This window comes from Gossypium raimondii, chromosome 13, assembly GCF_025698545.1.
Source record: "Gossypium raimondii isolate GPD5lz chromosome 13, ASM2569854v1, whole genome shotgun sequence".
Lineage (NCBI taxonomy): Eukaryota > Viridiplantae > Streptophyta > Magnoliopsida > Malvales > Malvaceae > Gossypium > Gossypium raimondii.
Genome location: NC_068577.1, coordinates 52,043,647 through 52,063,990, shown reverse-complemented (window position 1 = coordinate 52,063,990; position 20,344 = coordinate 52,043,647). Strand labels below are relative to the sequence as shown.

General features: G+C 34.8%; 2 protein-coding genes across 2 annotated transcripts; both read left to right on the top strand.

Annotated features, from left to right (window-relative positions):
- Window positions 1–1,836: 1,836 nt before the first annotated feature.
- Window positions 1,837–8,266, top strand: LOC105783206 (uncharacterized). Its single transcript, XM_012608515.2, has 10 exons — window positions 1,837–2,250; window positions 2,922–3,309; window positions 3,795–4,001; window positions 4,277–4,498; window positions 5,333–5,399; window positions 5,490–5,714; window positions 6,380–6,471; window positions 6,558–6,740; window positions 6,808–6,944; window positions 7,776–8,266. Exons 1-10 carry the CDS (start codon window positions 2,117–2,119, stop codon window positions 7,999–8,001), a joined length of 1,881 nt encoding a protein of 626 aa, XP_012463969.1. The 5' UTR covers window positions 1,837–2,116; the 3' UTR covers window positions 8,002–8,266.
- Window positions 8,267–17,268: 9,002 nt separating this feature from the next.
- LOC128036220 (uncharacterized) lies at window positions 17,269–17,961 on the top strand. The gene is made up of 2 exons (XM_052627144.1): window positions 17,269–17,415; window positions 17,476–17,961. The coding sequence occupies exons 1-2, from the start codon at window positions 17,269–17,271 to the stop codon at window positions 17,959–17,961; spliced, it is 633 nt and encodes a 210-aa protein (XP_052483104.1).
- The last annotated feature ends 2,383 nt before the right edge of the window (window positions 17,962–20,344 follow it).

Sequence of the window (20,344 nt, the reverse complement as noted above, 5' to 3'; positions counted from 1 at the left end):
TTGTTTCAAAGCACCAATAAAATTATCCTTGTTGGTAAACTGATTACCAACTTCAAATTCACCGGAATCTACCCCCGAACTTGTACGACCACGCAATCGGTGTGGTAGATCTGGAAACTCTAACGCATCATCTGCAGACAGATCGACATTATGCATGTGGACTGGAGGTGAGTATGCTCTGAATCGTGGATTTTCTTCTTCATCTGAACTCCTTCCAGCATCTTCAGGTTCTGTTGGAATAGGCTCCGGTTCAGAAAATAAGCCAACTTCTGCACTATCCGGCCCGGGCTCTAGAGGTAGATCCACATCGGAGTCATCTTCTAACCCACAATCATCTGCAGCATACGAGGTTCCCTCACCGGTTGACGTCGTAGGGAGTACGTCATCCCTTCTTCTAGGCATTTGATAACGTCCCCAATTGGATGTAGATTGCCACCCATTAGAACTTGATGTCGTTCCCCAGTACGTATTTCCATCATCAAATGTTGAGCCACCAATGTACATGTCCCATCCACCGACAGAGTGTCTTGCAGGGGATGTGCATTCGACACCGCTACCGAACATGGGCTATTTCGTATTTTGTAACCCGCTAACCGAGTGTCGGCCAGGGGTCGTGTATACATCTCGAACACCGGTCGCAAGTACATCAGTTGGCGATGTAAATTGTATATATAACTCAATATAAGGTGCTCCACTAACAAGATGAGTCTGCACCATTGCTTCCAAGCTACGAGCACCTTTTATGTCGAATGAGTCATATGTCACCGGATCAACAGAAGAACAAAATCGATACGTGATAGACAGAACTTTCATTGGTGTTGTTTCGAAAATTTTACGCCTAATTCTTTTACGAAGTTCTATCAAATCTATGTTACGGTTAAAACCGATCGCACCGTATTCTCAGACAAAAACAACACCATTCTCGTGTGGCAAACCTCACCATCGTAGTAAATAATAGCACTAATCGTTCACTCATATTTGAAACTCTAACCTTCTTAGCCTCTCTAAATTGTTTACATTGTGACTTATGCATTACGAGAACATTTTACGCCTAATTTATAGCCTCATTAAACATGTTCTCAGTAGCAAAAGCGCGTCCACGGTAGCGCGATTTTCTAAATTCTTCTCAAATAGCATCCTGCTAGAAGCGATTTTATACTATTTTCTTAGAAATGTCAAAAAAAAATTATTTCATCCATGACCTACTGTAGCAAAAGCGTGTCCACGAGGGCGCGATTTTACAAATTATTCTTAAATAGCATCCTGCTAGAAGCGATTTTATACTATTTGCTCAGAAACGTCAAAAAAAATTATTTCATCCATGACCTACTATAGCAAAAGCACGTCCATGAGGACGCGATTTCACAAATTCTTCTCAAATAGCATCTTGCTAGAAGCGATTTTATACTATTTGATTAGAAACGTCAACTCAAAATTATTTCTTCTCGGACTTAAAAACCCTAAGCCCTAAAAGCCAAAAAAACCTAACATGGGAAAAACGAAAAAATCGCGTCCCCTGGAACACACTACGTGGCGTCAGGAAATTGCGGCCATGTCAGTGCGAGTTGCTGACATGGCAACAAATCGCGTCCTAGAGGGAGCGATTTGTTGCCATGTGAGCAACTCGCGCTGACGTGGCCGCGATTTCTTGACGCGTACTCTGATATCGCGCTAACGTGGACGCGATTTCCCGGAAAATAGACTATTTCGATAAATAATTAAATAATGGGCCCATTTCGAAAATTTTTGAAAAAAAAGGCTTTTTTTTTTGTAAAATGTCCTTTTAGAGTCGCCGTGAGGTTTACCAAAATTCTTTTTCTACTAAAAGAAAATGTGAAATTGATAAATTCACAAAACCTCAGTCAGACAGTCACTGCGATGTGCGATCACCAAATATTGAAGGAAAAAACAAAAACCAAAAAACCTCTCCTCTATTCTTTTGATCAAATTCTAGATTCGCCCCTCTTAATTTCACTCGAATTTCCAGGTAACCCTCTACGATTATGGCATCGGAGTAAATAAGACCTCCAATTCGGTCGGAGAGAGTTGGGGTAGCGGCCTTGTGAGAAAGCCGACGGAGCGCATTCGTAAGTCCAAAGAAAAATAAGAGAACGAAATGTCGCAGCAGCAGATGAACAACAATACCAGTAGTAGCAATATTCCGGTGAGCGAGAGGTATTGGACTTTAGTTGATAAAGCTGATAAGAAATTTTCGAAGATCAGAGACTTGCCTTACTATGAGCGCAACAGGTATAATATATATATATATATATATATATATATTTGTGAAACTTTTCTTTACTTTTATCGTCGTTTGGGAATTAGGATTTGTAGTTTTTAATTTCTTTGATTTTTCTGCAATTTTAAAGGTAAATAATTTAATTGGAGAGAAAAAAAAAATTATAAAATCTATTTTCGAGAATGGTTTATTTAGGATGTCAAACCAAACTATTGGATTATGCAAACTTATTTTCGTTTTCCTTTATTTTTGGAGGTTAGATTTGGTGGTTAATTTTGCCTTTTCGTTTCACTTTCCTGAAACAGAAAGCAAGAATGCATTTGGATGCGAAACTGAATTATGATTCAAACAACTAAATTTGAAGTTCTAACTTTTTTCTGATAACAAAATATATATTTTTAATAAATCTTGAATAATTATTTTGAATTGATATTGCATTTTTGTCATTCCTTTTTAATTAATTATGATTTTACTTTTACCACTTGCTTTTGCCTGTTAGGAATTATTTGGGAAGGAAACAGAGAATTGTAGACGATGAGTCTTCAAACAGATAATCGAAGAGAACTTTAGTTAATTGAAATAGTGTGGTTCTTTTATTGTGTAAATGGAACTATAATTCGTGAAACATTAATTGAAAGACAATTTATTAATGAACTTGGCATATTTGGTTTCTACTTCATAGGTACGATACATACTTTTACAAGGTATTCAAAGTCTACACTCAGTTGTGGAAGTTTCAGCAGGAAAATCGGCAGAAACTAGTTGAAGCAGGGCTAAAGAGATGGGAGATTGGTGAGATTGCATCACGAATTGGTCAGCTTTATTATGGACAATATATGCGAACAAGTGAAGCGAGTTACTTGTCTGAGGCATATATCTTCTACGAGGCGATTTTGACAAGGGAGTACTTCAGAGAGGGATCATTTCAGGATTTCAATCTTGCAAATAAACAATTGAGGTTTCTAGCTAGGTTTTTGATGGTGTGTTTGGTTCTAAACCGGAGAGAAATGGTGCATCAATTAGTTAATCAGCTGAAGATGTTGGTTGATGAATGCAAGAGGACTTTCCAGGTCTTTATGACGTAACCATGCATGCTTCTTTTCTACAGCTAATGAAATATAGATGTGCCTTAAATAAGACTGCATTTTGTGAAGATGAAGTTATTTATATGCTTCTTTTCACTTTTTTCGGGGCTTTGTTTTTTTTTTTTTGGGGAGGGGGGGCGAGGTTGACTTTTGAGTTATGGAAGAAAGAGGTAATCAACATCATTAGTAGTATATCATGGAATAAACAAGATATGTTACATCTGTTTTTTTCCCTCTTAAAATTAATCCAAAGTTTCACAGAGAATATAGTAATCTTTGGTTGTGGAAGCAACTGTAATCCAATGTTTTAAAATTTCCATGGTTCCTGTCATTTGGTGATGGTTTGATTCAGAGGTTAGATGGTCTTTTAGGAACCTCCAAATCTCCTTTTAATATTCAGATTTGGTTTTTTTTGAATGACAGTGATTACTTGTGTCCAGATTAATGATTGTAACCCAGTTTCTCTCCAGGACACTGACTTTAAAGAATGGAAGCTGGTGGTTCAGGAGATAGTAAGATTTTTGAAAGCTGACACCGCTTTTATGAATATCAGGCCTTTAAGGTATAGTCTTGTACTGGACCCTCACCCAGATGTTCTACCTCATGTTGCTGCACCAGTTGCAAGAAAGAATTTGAGATTGCGGGATGCTGTGCTGAGCAGCTACCACCATAACGAGGTTAGGGAAGGTTTTGTTTTTCCTGTCTTCCTGATAAATGGTATAGCGTCTGCTATATGCATGTATGCAGATATATGTATATATAACTTTAAATGTTGAATTCATTTTGCCACATCCGTATTTAATGAATTAAAAATAGCTTGTAATCTACCTCTTTCTACTGTTTACTCTCAATCAGGTCAAATTAAAAATGTTGAATTCATTTTTCTACTTTTGTCATAATGAATTAAAAATAGTTTGTAATCTATCTTTTTCTCTTGTTTATTCTTGATCAGGTCAAATTTTCGGAGCTCACTCTTGACACCTTTAGGATGCTTCAGTGCTTGGAATGGGAGCCCAGTGGTTCTTTCTACCCGTCAGCTGGTGGTAAAAGTGGTCAGAATGGAGCATTAGCATCTAGTCCCATTAACCACTCCCAAGATATTGCTGATCCTACTTTGCCACCAAACCCGAGAAAAGCCGTATTATATCGTCCATCTCTAACACATTTTATTGCGGTAAGTTTAAAACCTGTGAATAGATATTTTCTTCAGGTTGTAGTTTTGGGGCCGATTAGGTTGCTGTTGGCTTCCATAATGCTGCTTTTAGTAGCCAACGAATCCTAAAGGTTGTGTTTTGAGGTGTAATTATTACAATAAGATGGGAATAGATTAAAATTTTTTTGGGGCCAGGAAAGAATAAAGTTTAATGAATTAAGTATTTTTGGCAAGAGAAATATGGGAGAGGGAGAGAAGAGTTGGAGTGTTGCAGTCAAGCTTTCCAATGGGTGTACCTTTTAAATGAAAGGAGAGTAAAGGTATTGAGTGATTGATTGGATTAGGATAATATAAACTCATTTCAATTTTTAAGCGAAGCCAAGTTCATAATAAGACCAACTTAGGCTCTTGCATTCTGTATTAGTACAGAGGAAGTATAGGGATGCAAAAGAAAATTCAGTACTTCTAAGCTGCTGGTGAGCATCAATTGTGTTTTATCTCAATAACATATCTAAGTAAGTATTAATTGTAAATTTATGTGAAGATAAAGGAGATTATTACCTTGACAAATTATAATTTCTCTGTCCATTAATGAGATATTTTCTTACCCTTCAGGGAATTAGGAATTACTGGATACTTTGTACATGAGTACATGACTTTTCTTGCATGTCAAGGGATATAGTAAAACACATATACTTTGACACAAATGGTGTAGCTTTTTTATGTAACTCATCTGCCAACGTCAACAATGACTGTGGGGTTTACTAATAAAATTGGGGTTTTATACGTGCTACCTTTCTTGCTCCCTTTCTTGCTCTGTAGTATGTTTTATGTTGTTGTACCTTCTGTGAGCAGGTTCTGGCAACCATCTGTGAGGAGCTCCCTCCTGATGGTGTTCTCTTGGTATATTTGTCAGCTTCAGGTGATCAGTTTTGGCTCATGCTTGCCATGTTTCTCCCCGTTCATTATCATAATTGCTGCTGCTCATGCCTTTTATAATAAATTACTTCAGGAACAACTGGACATACGTTGTCTCTCTCAGGTTCTGGGACCGGTATCAACACAGCAGAAAATATTACAAGGGACTTTCAATCTCATACAATTCACTCAGATGGAACCTCCACTTCATCTATGAGTTCACCAAGCAATAGCCCAAACCCTTCGGCAAGTCAAAAGAAAGGAGATTGCATCAGTTACCATACTGGTTGCTTGCAGTTTGGTAATCGCGGGAGTGGAGGTATTCACAAAGTTCTAAGCAATTATCAATCTCGTACATATAATCTGCTATTTTGTTCATTGTTTAGCTTATTTGATGGCTTAATCTATACTTATGGGATGAATTGAAGAGATTTCATATATAACCTATCTCCTCACAAAACTATTCTCCATTATGAACTTAAGGCCTATTGGACATGTCATTTTGTAAAGTCATAACTCATACAAATGCCAGTCAGTTGATAGCCTTGTTGGGATCTTGTTCAATGATTCTTTACATTGTTTTTTTGTTGTAATGATAGTAGGTTTTAGTACTAGTTAATTTTAGGATTCACTTTCTCACGGTTTTTTTTTATCAAACATGTCTCATCATGTGAAAAAGTAATATGCAACATCTCTGCTTTTTCTAATGCTTTGCAACCAAGAATCATGCCAAGCATATTGTTTGTATGTTGAAACTTTCTTCCTGGCATAATCTAAATGCTTAAGGAGCTTCCTAAATGGCTGGTCTTTATTTTTCAGATTTTTGATATTTATGTTTGTACTGGGTCTTACTCATTTTCCATTTGAGAATTACGTCAGTCCTTTAATAATTTGGTATTTCTTTATTCATAGTCTTAACATTATTACGCCCATATCTTCTAGAATTATGAATGTTTGTCCTGACATCTAATAACTCATTTCTAGGATTGAACTGTATTTACCCTAGCGACTTAATTCCATTCACAAGAAGACCACTTTTTATAATAATTGAAAGTGATGCCAGCGAGGTGTTTAAGGCAAGTGTGTCAAACTATGTCTCGTTTATTGTTGATACTTTTTATTGTGCATAATTTATAATTGTTTTGTGTTAAAATGTCTGCAGGCTATTAGTGGAGCTGAGAAAGGAGAGCGAGCTGCATTGCTTCTGTCCCCTAACTGTTCATTTCCAATTGGCAGTAGTGATGCTTCTCGTCACTCAGTTGGTAGCCTATTCACAATTTTCCTAACAGCTCCATTGCAGGCTTTTTGTCTGTTGCTTGGTATTTCAGGCTCTGATATTGAAATGGTAAGGAAGAAATCCACTACTTTTTCATTTTATTTGTTTGGTATATTAACTGCTAGAAAAATTCCAGGACACATATAAACATGCTGAAAGCCTGCTTTCGTCATCGTTAAATGACTGGGGCTTGAAATTGGCAACATCAGATAATGTTGATCCTGTCTGGGCGCAGATTCTTGGAGATCCATTCCTACGACGGTTTCTTCTTAGGTAATTTTGTGTTCTATTGTGAGGGTTGAAATGTTTAGGGAAGCATGTGGTAAAAATGTTTGTTGATTTTTATGAAATTTGGCCAAACATATGCATTAAAGTTTTTCAGTCTCTCTTTAACGTGGTGGTTAACGAGTCTCACTTTTTAATGTTTTTGCAACACTTGAGCTTGGTTCTTTCTAGTGTTGAAACTGAACTAGATCAGCCAATTGAAAGTGGTTGGACTTGGAGTGGGCAATTTAATTAGTCTTGACCAATTTAATCGGGAAAACCAGTTTAATATTATGTTTATTATTATTATTATTATTATTATTATTATTTACATTGATGATATTTGAAATTTTAAACCTTTTAGTTTTATAGTAAATCCAACATCATCAAGTCAAATGTACGTTTCTATTAATCATTTAATGTTTATTTAACATTAATTTTTTTAAAATATCTAAAAACTCATTTAAATTAGTTGGACAATTCAACCGGTTGAACTAGAAATCGGGGTCTAACCATTTTGACATCTAGTCTAGTGCTTTTTTACACTGGTTTATGCTGAACTTAAAAGGTGTCCCCAAATCTGGATTTATTCTTCCCTTTTTCTTCCAACCCCACCACAGTAGATTGGAGAAAGTGCCACAATGTGTCACCACTCAGTCAGTAGTATACAACTATGTTTGAAACTAGAATCCAAGTAACATAAATGTACATATGTGATGAGAGAATTATGACTGTTGCCCTCTATCTAGAATTTCTTTGCTCATGCGTTGGCAAGTAGGACTTGTAACCAAGACTATTTGACAATTTGCAGTTAAAACTTAGTTTGTATCCAATTTGCAGATTTATCTTTTGTCGGGCAGTATTGACATTGTTTGTGCAAACCTACAACAAGGAGGAGTTCCATCCCGAATGTATGCCAGCACTTCCGGATGCTGTTTCACCAAGGACAAGTGCCTCTCAAACCGCAGTTGTGCAGCTGGCTAAACTGTTCCATGCCACCAAACGGTTTGTTTTCACAGAAGCAATTCCACTTCCTGATCATATAAGCAGTGGTACACGGTCTTGAATTTTCTTTCTCAGGAATTGGATACTCCATAAATATAGGTGAGTTTTACGACAGTTAGATTTGAAAACCGAGTGTTTGATGATTGAAATGGGCAGTGCATGGTTCATTCTTATGGTCACTGTTTCACGTGTATGTCTGTAAAATTAGAATTGGATACGAAGTTTGTTTGTTTTTGTAATGCAATGATGAAAAGGTTAATTTCCAAAGCTGGCAGGTACTGTTATGATTATTCTTTTTGGAATAAAGGGAGGAATTATTTTGCTCATTAGGATTCAAGGTCAAGGAGTTGGTGATCCTCGTATAATACAGACTCAGATTTGTTTTCCTCATATCTAACCAAATTCTACTCACTTGAAGAAGAATTTAGGCATATTATTATTAACATTAAATTACCTTATTTAAAAAGAAAACCGAAAAATTAAGAAGTAATCTATATTACCTCTATAACTATTTATTTAAAAGTTGATTTTTGTCAAATATTATGGCTCAAAGTAATCGACTTAAAAGTTTGAGTTATACATCAATATCCATTTGTATCAACATGTGATAATTTTATACCATGTTTAAAATTCCAATATAATTTGATGAAATCACATAGATTTAGCTTTTATGGTTTCAATTTTTCCAAACATTTATCCCATATTTTGCTACTTATTTATAATACAATTGTAATTAAAAATTACCGACACTCCAAACCAATTTGTTGTTAGCAATATTGCCACAAGTCATGTAGCAATTACTTGCACTAAGAAAAATCTTGGTGACTTTACATTATTTTGTTATTAATTCTAATTATTTCAAATTTTATGTTTCAATCTTGGCAAAATCTTGTATTCCGATCATTCCACACCAATTTCTCTCTCCCTCCCTCCCTCCCTCCAATATTTTCCCCTTTTGCTGTGTTTTATAATCAATTAGGTAGTTTTAATAGAAAATCAAATGATTATGATATTAAGATAAAAAAAAAAAAGAGTGAATGTTATGGAAAAAGAGTGAACTAGGGACACGGCCGTACCCCAATCCGAGTCCTTACTCGTGTAACTCTCTGAGTTGCCCTACACGCTCGTGTGTCAGGCCTTGTGTTAGGCCGTGTAACTCACCGACTTGCATCCTAAAGAACTCATCAGATGACACACGACCGTGTCGCTAGGCCATGTGTCTCACACAACTGAGTTACACACCCGTGTCTCAGGCCATGTGGACCCAAAATGAACCTTAAACAACAACTTTACCAATTCAAGCTTACTTGGACTCTAAGTAATTCATTTACCAGCCAAAAGACCTATTCAAAGTGACATTAAACAAACTAAAAACATGCTAAATCAACATCCTAAGTGCCTAACCAATGTATCCTCATTGATACCACAAGTATATATAATTATACATCAAAATGAATCATCAATCAAAACTTATCAATTCACAAAATTTAACACCTAACCAATATGCCTATCATAGGCACTTCAAACACAACATTCTATTAACACATACCATATATATTTGCATTAAAACATCTTACCTTATTCACATATATCATATATAAGTTGACTATTTGCACTTAAGATCATACTTAACATTTTACATATCCAAAACAATAGTAATGACATATAAGTCTATTACATGACATATAATCCAAAATGAATGCTCCAAAAACTACCGAAAATGAGTGGATAGTGTGACTTGAGTGCCGATCCGACCATCTAATCTTCAAAGTATCTACAAGAAAAAAAAACACAAGTAAGCTCATTGAAGCTTAGTAAGTTCGACGTACTAAAATGACAAATCTTACCGAAGTAAGTACAACAAATCAAATAATAATACAACCATATGTGTTCCATGTCATCCACAATCTCAATCGGTGAATTGTAAACTTCAATTCAAAACTCAAATACATGACAAAACCATCAAAATCACTAAACAAGTTATCTTACCGAGATTTACAATCTGATGAATGGCTAACGGTTATGAGTACATCGATATTCCAACTGAAACACACCATATGCTCATAAGAGCTAATCCATCCAAAACACACCAAAACAAAGTATAACATGAGAGTTCGCAACAAATGCTGAACCTCGGCCTACTCGGAAAACATATATATCATTCCACAACAATCTCCACTCCAATCTCCCATAATGCACCATATCTCGATTGTACTCTAACCCGCATTCAATCTGATCTTGAAATTCAATAAATCTCTCAAATAACCTTACATCATCTATAATCAAATATATCTATTATATCACATTATATTATCTAACATTTTATATAGATGTTAAATTATAAACTGTAAAATTTACTTGGACTGAATTGTTGTAGTTGCAAAAGTTTAAAGACTATTTTACAATTTTTCTTTTTCCACGAGTATCAATTGAGTCTTGATTTAAAATGTAAAATTTCTCAATTATTAGCTTACATTAAACACTCCAATTCATTTTACATTTTATAACCTTTTATTTTTGGATTTACACATCACCCCTAACTTTTACAACTTTTTCAATTTAGTCCCTTAACCCAAAAATCATAAAATTAACCATTTTTCTCAAGTCAACCTTACAGCCAAATATACTAGGCCCTTAAACAGTCCCCAGTAAACATCAAATTCACTATAAAATCCTAAAAATTTTACATTTTCACAATTTAATCACTAAATCAAAATTTAACAAAAATCACTTTATAAAATCACCAAATAACACAACCAAAGATTCAAATACATAGCTATTATAAAAAAAAAAACGTTCAAGATTCATCAATGGAAACTTCTAAGATTTTTAACGAAGGTACGAGCTAGCTAAACCTAGTTGCAATGATCTCAAAAACATAAAAATTACAAAAAAAAAAAAAAATAAAGAAATCACTCACATGCAAGGCTTTATGTTTTGCCGAATTCGATGCTCCAAAAATGAACTTCTCTTTGATTTTCGGTGGAAGAACATCAAAGATGATAGCCAATTTCTTTTTTTTTTTTTTGTTTTATTAATCTTTAGTCAATTAACTAAATTACAAATTTACCCTTAATTATAACCTTATAGATCAACAATTTAAAAGCCTATTATTTTCAATCAATAAAATTATGGACTAACTATTGCTTAAGTCCCTTTTCATTTAATAATTAGGCTATCAAATCAATAGAATTCAAGATTTATTAAATTTTGCGTCTTTTTTAATTTAGTTCTTTTTCCTTAATTAACTATTTAAACGTTAAAATTTTTTAACCAAATTTTAATACGACCCTAATGACTATAAATATTCTAAAAATAATATTTACGAGTCAACACGACGAAAATTTGTGGTCTCAAACCACAATCCCGCTACCACTAAAAATAAGACTGTTACAACGTAAAAACACCTAAACCAATGATTAACAAAACCAAAAGCTATATGGAGTTGATGACATAAGAAATAACAAAATTACAATATATATACATACATATATATATATATATATATACGAATTAGCGGGTCTAGTTTATGTTTACTAAATAGACTTGCCTTAGCTTCTCGACTTGCCCATTTATCTCCATGAAAAATTGTGAAAAACTTGGACTTACTAGTGATAATAAGAGAGAATTGAGCATACAGTTTGTAGCAGGGTAAGCAGAGCAAGAAAACCGCAGCAACAAATGATAATTAGGTCCAGGGAGAGTTAAAATTCCTTTTTATATTGATATTGGACGGGTTGAATTGGGTAATGGTTGGGGTTTTTTTTCTTCGAGTTTGAGCTAGATGAAAATAGTCCAAAAATCATAAAAATTGATTCAATTAGTTTCTTTTTATTATCAATTTTTTGAATTTAATTCACAGTTTAATAATGATTTAAAATTGTCGTGATTCAAACAACTTAACCACTATCTCCAAATTAATAGGTTGATTGATTCCCAATCCGATCCAATTTAAAAAACATTCAACCTCGTATGATTTACCTTACATATACCTCTATGGTTATATGAAGCACGATTACGACTCTTGGTTTTACATGGAAAAACCGAAATACATATTCAACGCATTGAGACATGATAAAAATCTAAAGAAAAAATTAGACACGACTAAAACACTGGTGAATACAAAATTTTGATGATGACCGAAAACATTAGGACAAGCATAAGTCTCAGTTTGAAATCTAAATTTATGCTTTTTCGTCTTGGATGTGAGGAAGTTGGGAGTGCTAAAATGACTATTATATAAAGAGGTCTTTTAAGGTCTTATATTATACATCTAATTTTTTTGTCATTATATTTTTGGGTAAGCTACATTGCAAGTCACTCAATCAATAATTTTGTTCTTGTTTTGGCCATTTCAAAATTGTTTTTTTTTTAAATTTAGTCACTTTATTAATATAATTGTTTAAATTGGTCACTACTGCTAAAAATTCTATTAATCCATTTTACAAATTTCTACTGTTGCACATTAGCCAATTGAAAGATAACACATGTCACATTTTTTTTAACTTTTGACTAAAGCTTAGAGATCTCATGATTTAGGTCAAATGTATGCATTCTCTGCCTTAGCCCGTTTAAATCCATCTTCCCTGAACCTTGGAAAAAATGAAGAATGAATTTACATTTAAAACTTTTTCCCAGGAAAAATAATATATACACTAGTGAAATTCAGACCCTACGACCAAATCAATTGCTCATATAACATTTTAAATAGCTATGTTACTCTTACTATTCATTTTCTTGAAGTACCTATGTCTAATTCATAACTAGATATAGGCATGAGGATATGATTGTAACACCCCTAACCCTTCTCCATCGTCGGATTAGGGTCACAGGCATTACTAACAAATCAAAACATTTAATTATTACATCATAAGCATTGGTGTAAGTTAACAATTAACATTATATTATAACCAACATCAACCAAAGGACCTCCTAGGTACATGCCATTACAAAATAAAACATCACCACACTTGAGCTTGGGATTATTGTTGGATGCTAAGTCGACGATAAGTTGAAAGTACCTAACCTGCGCACGGAAAACAAAACCGTACGCAGAGTATAACTCAGCAGTATTTCTATAATTTGAACAATTTAAACTTGATATGAATAGTTAAGATATAGAGATGCAATAAGTAATGTTATAAAACATAGGTATCAAATCGATAATTCCAACTTACTCATTCTTTATTCACATTCAATAGAGTTCACAAATTTTAATACATGACAATAGTATTTCATATGGCATTTGAGAAACCAATTCATTCAATGACATATTTCATCTCTATTTCCAATTCATGATTTCATTTCTCATAATTCAATCCATATTCACACCAATCTACCATTTCATATTTCATTTCACATCCCATTTCCATTTCTCAACCATGTCATTTCAATATCGAACACATCGATTTTATCGTTTATTTTTCCTATTAATACGACTCGGATTCGAACAGATTCACGAATCCAACCAACACACCAGTTTAGCACCCAGTGCCTCATTGGATAAATTTGAAGTAATAACTACGCCCAGTGCTATATAACTTGACACCCAATGTCTCATCAATTAAACCGAAGCAAATTGGCACCCAGTGCCTCATTGACTCGAGGTTGAAGAAATCCCTAAACTCTTCCTATCCTATGACATGCCATCTATATCCGACTTAGCACAAAACAGTTAATAGAGTTTCATTTCACTTTTCAATACAACAAATGTCTCAATTTCATATATATGTACATGATCACATATAGTCAATTCAATATTTACATAATCAATACATTTCATAATATACAAATCAATCCATTTCAAATCAACTATGAATTCAATTCAATCTCAAAGTATAAAAGTACTCACCTCAAATGCTTACCATACATAACAATGCAATATGTAATAGTTTACAACTTAATTCGGATTATAGAAACACAAATCGTATATTCCAAGCTACTCGATGCCGACCTTGTCTTTTCCCTTCTTACTCGAGGATTTCAGAACGACGTTTATTATGGAATAAAATAATTACAATTAATTAATAACATACCATTCAATTCACAAGAATTTCAATTTTTTTGCTATATTTTGCTTAATCCTCAATTTAGTCCTTAAACCGAGACTAAATTTAATATCCATATTTAACCTCAAATTTTATACTAGTTTCACTCTAAGCTAAATTTAGCTTCCTATTTTCAATTCTACCCTTAATTTCAATTTTAATTTTTCATAATTTAATCCTGTTGCTCAAATTCAATAATTTACTTCACTATTTAGTCCTTTTTCACTTCTAACTTTAAAATCTATCAAATTAACCCCTAATACCTAAACTACTCAACAATGACAACATCTAAAATCTTAAACAATACTAAAAATTATAGCATGAGTCAAGTAGTTCTAAGTACCGAGATTCGAAACATAAAAATACAAAAAAAAGAGATTAAATTACACTAACCAAATTGAATTTTAACCCTTAGGTGACTTAGCCGTTCGTTCTTTCTCTTCTTTTCTTTCCTTTTTAATTTGCATGCATACTCACTTTCCACTTTCATTTTTATTTCATTAATTTGTTTTCATTTTATTTATTATTATATAATATACATACATACTTTTCATGTTACTTATTTATTATTACACGTTATCGTATATATATAACACATATCACTATGTCGTCCACTTTAAAATATATAGGTGTAATTGCTACTTTAGCCCTTCAATTTATTTTAATCTATAATTTAACTTTTAACACCTACGCGATTTGGTCCTTACACCTAAATAGTTCCTAATTCATGCAATTTACCTATCCAATAAAATTAATTTGCTACTAAATTACTTTGTAAATATTTATCAATTTATAGAAACAGTGTCTTGGAAATACACTTTTCAACACCCCTAACTATCGAGTTGTTACAATGAAACTTGAATAAATTAACCATAACATATACCTAAGTTTGACTAACATAGCTAAGCAGTCTCACCATATTTTAAACAAACACACAATACTATTAGAGAGATTAAGCAACAACTTACTACTGTGATTCAAGCAACTCAATGAATTTCTTTATTCCCTCAAGTCACAACCAACCATTAGAAAAGAATTAAACTCTTACCTTATATTTGGGGTAAATGATGTAAAAGGCTATTTATTAATAATATTTGACTGTTTAGGTTGATTTTTGTGATATTTATTGAAAAAACGCGTCCAATAAAATGTGCTTTTAGTTTTAGTTAGATGATTAAATATTAGTGTTTTAATCCACGAGTCCTGAGTTCGACTCCTTTCCTGCTCACATTTTTATTTCATGTTGGTCTAAGATTTTTTCATTTTAATTAATATTTTTAACATATTAGCTCTTTTGTTAGATGGTTAGATAATTGTGATTACATCCTTGAGTCTTGGGTTTGATTCTTCTCCTACTCACATTTGTATTTTTAATTTGTATGTTTGCCACATCCTGATTTTCTAATTGATAAGGTGGTAAAATTATAGTAAGAATGAGTAGTTGGCCTAGTGGTAAAGAGCTAGTGAAATTATCCTTTAGACCTAAGTTTGATTTCCCTCATCTGTATATTTTTTGTTTACTGAATTTTTGCCAAAAAAAAAAACCCTAGATGACTCCCTTACCTAGTAACCCTAGTTATAAATACTATTTTTCTCCTCTCCATCAATTTTTTTTATTCTGCTTCATCCTTTGTCGTCCCCCTTTAGTGCTCCCCTCTGTTCTCTATTTTTTTTTCTTTCTCCTACTCCATTGTGCCTCCCATTGTTCATGTTGAAGGCTGGTCAGCATGCAGCATCGAAGACCACCATGCAGAGGCAGCAGATTTCACGTGCAAGCAAATGATGTTTTGTTTCATTTTGTAATTCTCAGCTAATGTAATGTAATCTAGTTCATTTTGAACTATGTTAGGATGATATTTGATGTAATATTGATAGTGATTGAGCTAATTAATCAGCTTTATTCATGTGTGCAAGTTAATTATTTCAAGTTTCTAGATTACTTAATGGTAGTAGGTATTAATTAGGTTAACCTACTGTTTTGACAAGCTAGAAGCTTGATTTTATGTATTGACTTCATGTCGTTTTTTCTTTAATGAATGAATTCAAAAATATTTCATCCATATGCTCTCCATTCTTTTAGCTTTACTTTAAAATTTTGTTTTGTTTTCTGCTTTGTTTCTACCGCAAGTCACGAATCTTGCTGCTTAAGTTACTTACTGAACTTTGTTGTTCTTTGTTCATAACTCCAACAATTGGTATTTAGAGCTATAGTCTTAGAGGACCTGTTATAGTTCAACACCAGGAACTATGGCTTTATCAGGTTTTTCACCAGTTGCACCACCAGTCTTCAATGGAGAGGGCTTTCATATTTGGGTAGTCAAAATAAAGACTTACCTGCAGGCATTCGACCTATGGGAAGTGGTTAACTCAGATGCTGAGCCAGCAGCTCTCAGAGCAAATCCAACAGTTGATCAGATAAAGCAGCATGCTGATGAAAGAACAAAAGGCATAAGGCTATGTCATGTATACAAAATTGTGTCTTAGATGTGATTTTCATGAGAATCACGGCCTGTGAAACACCAAAAGAGGCTTGGATAAGTTGAAAGAAGAGTTTCAAGGAACTGAAAGAATAAGGCAACAACAGCTACTAAACTTGAGAAGGGATTTCGAGAACTTGAAGATGAAAGAGGAAGAAACAGTCAAGCAGTATTCAGACAGAGTTATGGCTGTAGTAAATAGTATAAGGCTCCTTGGAGAGCAATTTAGTGAAGCCAGAATAGTGGAGAAAGTTATATCCACTTTACCTGAGAGGTATGAGGCAAAAATCTCATCTCTCGAAGACTCAAGGGATTTGACAACCATTTCCTTAACTGAGTTAATCAATGCCTTGTATGCACAAGAACAGAGAAGGGCTACTAGACTAGAGGAGCACCAAGAAGGAGCCTTTCAAGCCAAAGCTAAGCCAACATCGAATACCTCTGTTTACAAAGGTAAAAAGACTTAGAGGGACAAGTTTAAGCATGAAACCACAAGAAGAAGGGACCAACCTTGTAGACATTGCAAAAGGGCTAGTCATCTTGAAATTACTGGTTTAGGCCAGATGTGCAATGCCAATATTGTAAAAAGATGGGACATGTTGACAAGGTCTGCAAAAACAAAGGCAAACCAAGGCAGAGCCAATTCTAGCAGCAAAATGACTCCAAATGACTCACATTTAGCTTGTATTGCCTCCATTGATGACTCCAAGCTTTGGCACCAGAGGCTTGGACATGCAAACTTCAAATCGATGGCTTAGATGGTAAATGAAGGGTTGGCTGAAAACTTCACTAACTCAGTGAAGAATGATGAAATCTGTGAGATATGTCAGCAAGGAAAACAAGCAAGATTGCCGTTTCCTACCTACAAAGCCTGGAGAGCCTCAGAAAGGCTGCAGCTTGTGCACAAGATGTGTGTGGACCAATGAAGATCGAATCTCTCAATGGGAACAGGTACTTTATTCTTTTCATTGATGATCATACAAGATATTGCTGGATTTTTGCCTCATACAGGTTTTTACTGTATCATGCTCAGCAAATCAAAAGAAGGGCTCAAAAGGTTGGCTGTTAGATAGTGGTTGCACAAATCACATGTCACCAGATGCAACCATTTTCAAAACTTTGGATAAAACTTGCAAGACCAAAGTAAAAATTGGGAATTATGGTCAGTTTATAAAGGCTGAAGGAAAAGAGGATGTGTTAATATGCACTCCTACAGGTGGCAAAGTCATTTCAAATGTGCTCCTTGTACCTAAAATTGATAGGAACCTTCTCAGCATTGCTCAACTGCTAGAGAAAGGCTACTCAGTGGTGTTCAAGGAGAAGGAATGCCAAATTTTTGATCCAAATGGATCAAGCTTCATGACAGTCACTATGACTGATAAATGTTTTGAAGTAGATTGGCAAAATGACTCACATTTAGCTTGTATTGCCTCCATTGATGACTCCAAGCTTTGGCACCAGAGGCTTGGACATGCAAACTTCAAATCGATGGCTTAGATGGTAAATGAAGGGTTGGCTGAAAACTTCACTAACTCAGTGAAGAATGATGAAATCTGTGAGATATGTCAGCAAGGAAAACAAGCAAGATTGCCGTTTCCTACCTACAAAGCCTGGAGAGCCTCAGAAAGGCTGCAACTTGTGCACAAGATGTGTGTGGACCAATGAAGATCGAATCTCTCAATGGGAACAGGTACTTTATTCTTTTCATTGATGATCATACAAGATATTGCTGGATTTACTTTATGAAATAAAAATCAGAGGTGGCTCCTGTGTTTTTGAAGTTTAAAGTTGCTGCTGAAACTGAAACTGGCTGCAAACTTAAGACACTAAGGTCAGATAATAGGACTGAGTATACCTTAGCTCAGTTTCAAACTTACTGTGAAAATGCAGGTATTAAACATCAGCTGACCAATGTGTATACACCTCAGCAGAATGGGGTTAGTGAAAGAAAAAATAGAAGTTTGATGGATATGGCCAGGTGTCTTTTGTTTGAGAAGAATTTGCCTAAAATTTTGTGGGCTGAGGTAGTAAACACCTCCAAAATAGGCTTCCAACTAAGGCCCTAGCTCAAAAGACTCCATTTGAAGCTTAGTTTGGATTCAAGCCATCACTGGCTCATCTCAGAAGCTTTGGTTGCATATGTTATGCACAATTTCCAGCTGTGAAGAGAGGCAAGTTGGATAAAAGGGCTCAAGCAGGGATTCTAATAGGCTATAGCACAGTCAAAAAGGGCTATAGAATTTTGGAACCCTCCACAAATAAAATCTTTGTGAGCAGAGATGTAGTGTTCAATGAGAAAGCAAGTTAGAATTGGGAGAAAAATGAACTAGAGGCAGTGACTAAAGGTCTTGCATCAGACCAAATTGAAACTGATCAAGACACATCAGAAATGGATGTTGATGATGAACCAGTTAGAGGCACTCGATCATTGGCTGATATTTATGAAAGAGCACAAGTAGCCATTGTAGAACCAAGTTGTTTTGAAGAGGCAGAAGTCAACAAGAGTGGAAGCAAGCAATGTCTGATGAGATCAGTATGATCGAGAAGAATCAAACCTGGAACCTAGTTGAAAGACCAGCAAACAGGAAGATCATTGGGGTTAAATGGGTCTATCGAGTTAAACACAATGCTGATGGTAGCTTAAAAAAACTGAAGGCAATGTTAGTTGTCAAAGGCTTTAGTCAGAGGTATGGATCAGACTACCTGGAGACCGTTGCACCAGTGGCCAGGCTTGACACCATCAGACTGCTAGTTGCCTTGGCAGCACAAAAGTAGTGGAAGATATATCAGCTTGATGTAATGTCAGCATTTCTTAATGGATTCCTTGAAGAAGAGATTTATGTGGAGCAACCTCAAGGCTTCAAGGTGATTGGTAAAGAAGAAATGGTGTACAAGTTGAACAAAGCTTTGTATGGCTTGAAACAAGCACCAAGGGCCTGGTACAGCAGAATTGATGGATACTTGGTCAGTTTGGGATTCGAGAGGAGTATTAGCGAGCCAACCTTGTATGTTAAAAAGACCAAGGTAGAAAATCAACTCATTGTGTCATTATATGTTGATGACCTATTGGTGACAGGAGGAGATCAAGCAATGTTGGTCAGTTTCAAAACCAAAATGCAACAAAACTTTGAAATGTCAGACTTGGGGTTGATGTCCTATTTCTTAGGCATGGAAGTAACACAAGCAGAGAATGGAATCTACTTAAGTCAAAGAGCTTTTGCAAAGAAGATTCTTAACAAATTCTCAATACAGAATTGTAAAGCAACTAGCACACCAGTTACTGTTGGAGAAAAGCTATCGAATCAATGTACTTTTGAGAAAGTGTGTGAAACAACTTATAGAAGTCTAGTTGGTTGTTTATTATATTAAACTGCCACTAGGCCAGACATAATGTATGTTGTTAGTTTACTCTCAAGCTTCATGCATTGTTGTAATGAAAGTCATTTTAAAGCTGCCAAGAGAGTTCCTAGATACATCAAGGGAACCTTGAGCTATGAGATGCTGTTTAGCAAGGTTGAACATTTGAAGTTAGTGGGATACAGTGACAGTGACTGGGCTGGTACAATAGATGATATGAAAAGCACCTCAGGTTATCTTTTTAATCTTGGCTCAGCTGTATTTTGCTGGAGTTCAAAGAAGCAGGCACTAGTAGCTTAATCTACTGCAGAAGCTGAATATGTAGCAGCTGTTGCAGCTGTTAATCAGGCCATTTGGCTTAGAAAAATTCTAATCGATCTTAACCTTGAACAAGAGGAAGCAACAGAGATAATGTGTGACAACCAATCTGTTGTTGCAATCGCAAAGAATCCTGTTTTTCATGGGAGGACAAAACATTTCAACACCAAGCTCCATGCTGTTAGAGAAATGGAACAAGCTCATA

Bases quoted from the DNA above. Each gene is read 5' to 3' on its own strand.
- LOC105783206 (XM_012608515.2), top strand. From the start codon at position 2,117: ATGTCGCAGCAGCAGATGAACAACAATACCAGTAGTAGCAATATTCCG. The intron at 4,002-4,276 runs GTTAGGGAAGGT...ATTCTTGATCAG, and splicing joins GCAGCTACCACCATAACGAG to GTCAAATTTTCGGAGCTCAC. The intron at 4,499-5,332 runs GTAAGTTTAAAA...TTCTGTGAGCAG, and splicing joins CTCTAACACATTTTATTGCG to GTTCTGGCAACCATCTGTGA.
- LOC128036220 (XM_052627144.1), top strand. From the start codon at position 17,269: ATGATGAAATCTGTGAGATATGTCAGCAAGGAAAACAAGCAAGATTGC. The intron at 17,416-17,475 runs GTACTTTATTCT...TGCCTCATACAG, and splicing joins GAATCTCTCAATGGGAACAG to GTTTTTACTGTATCATGCTC.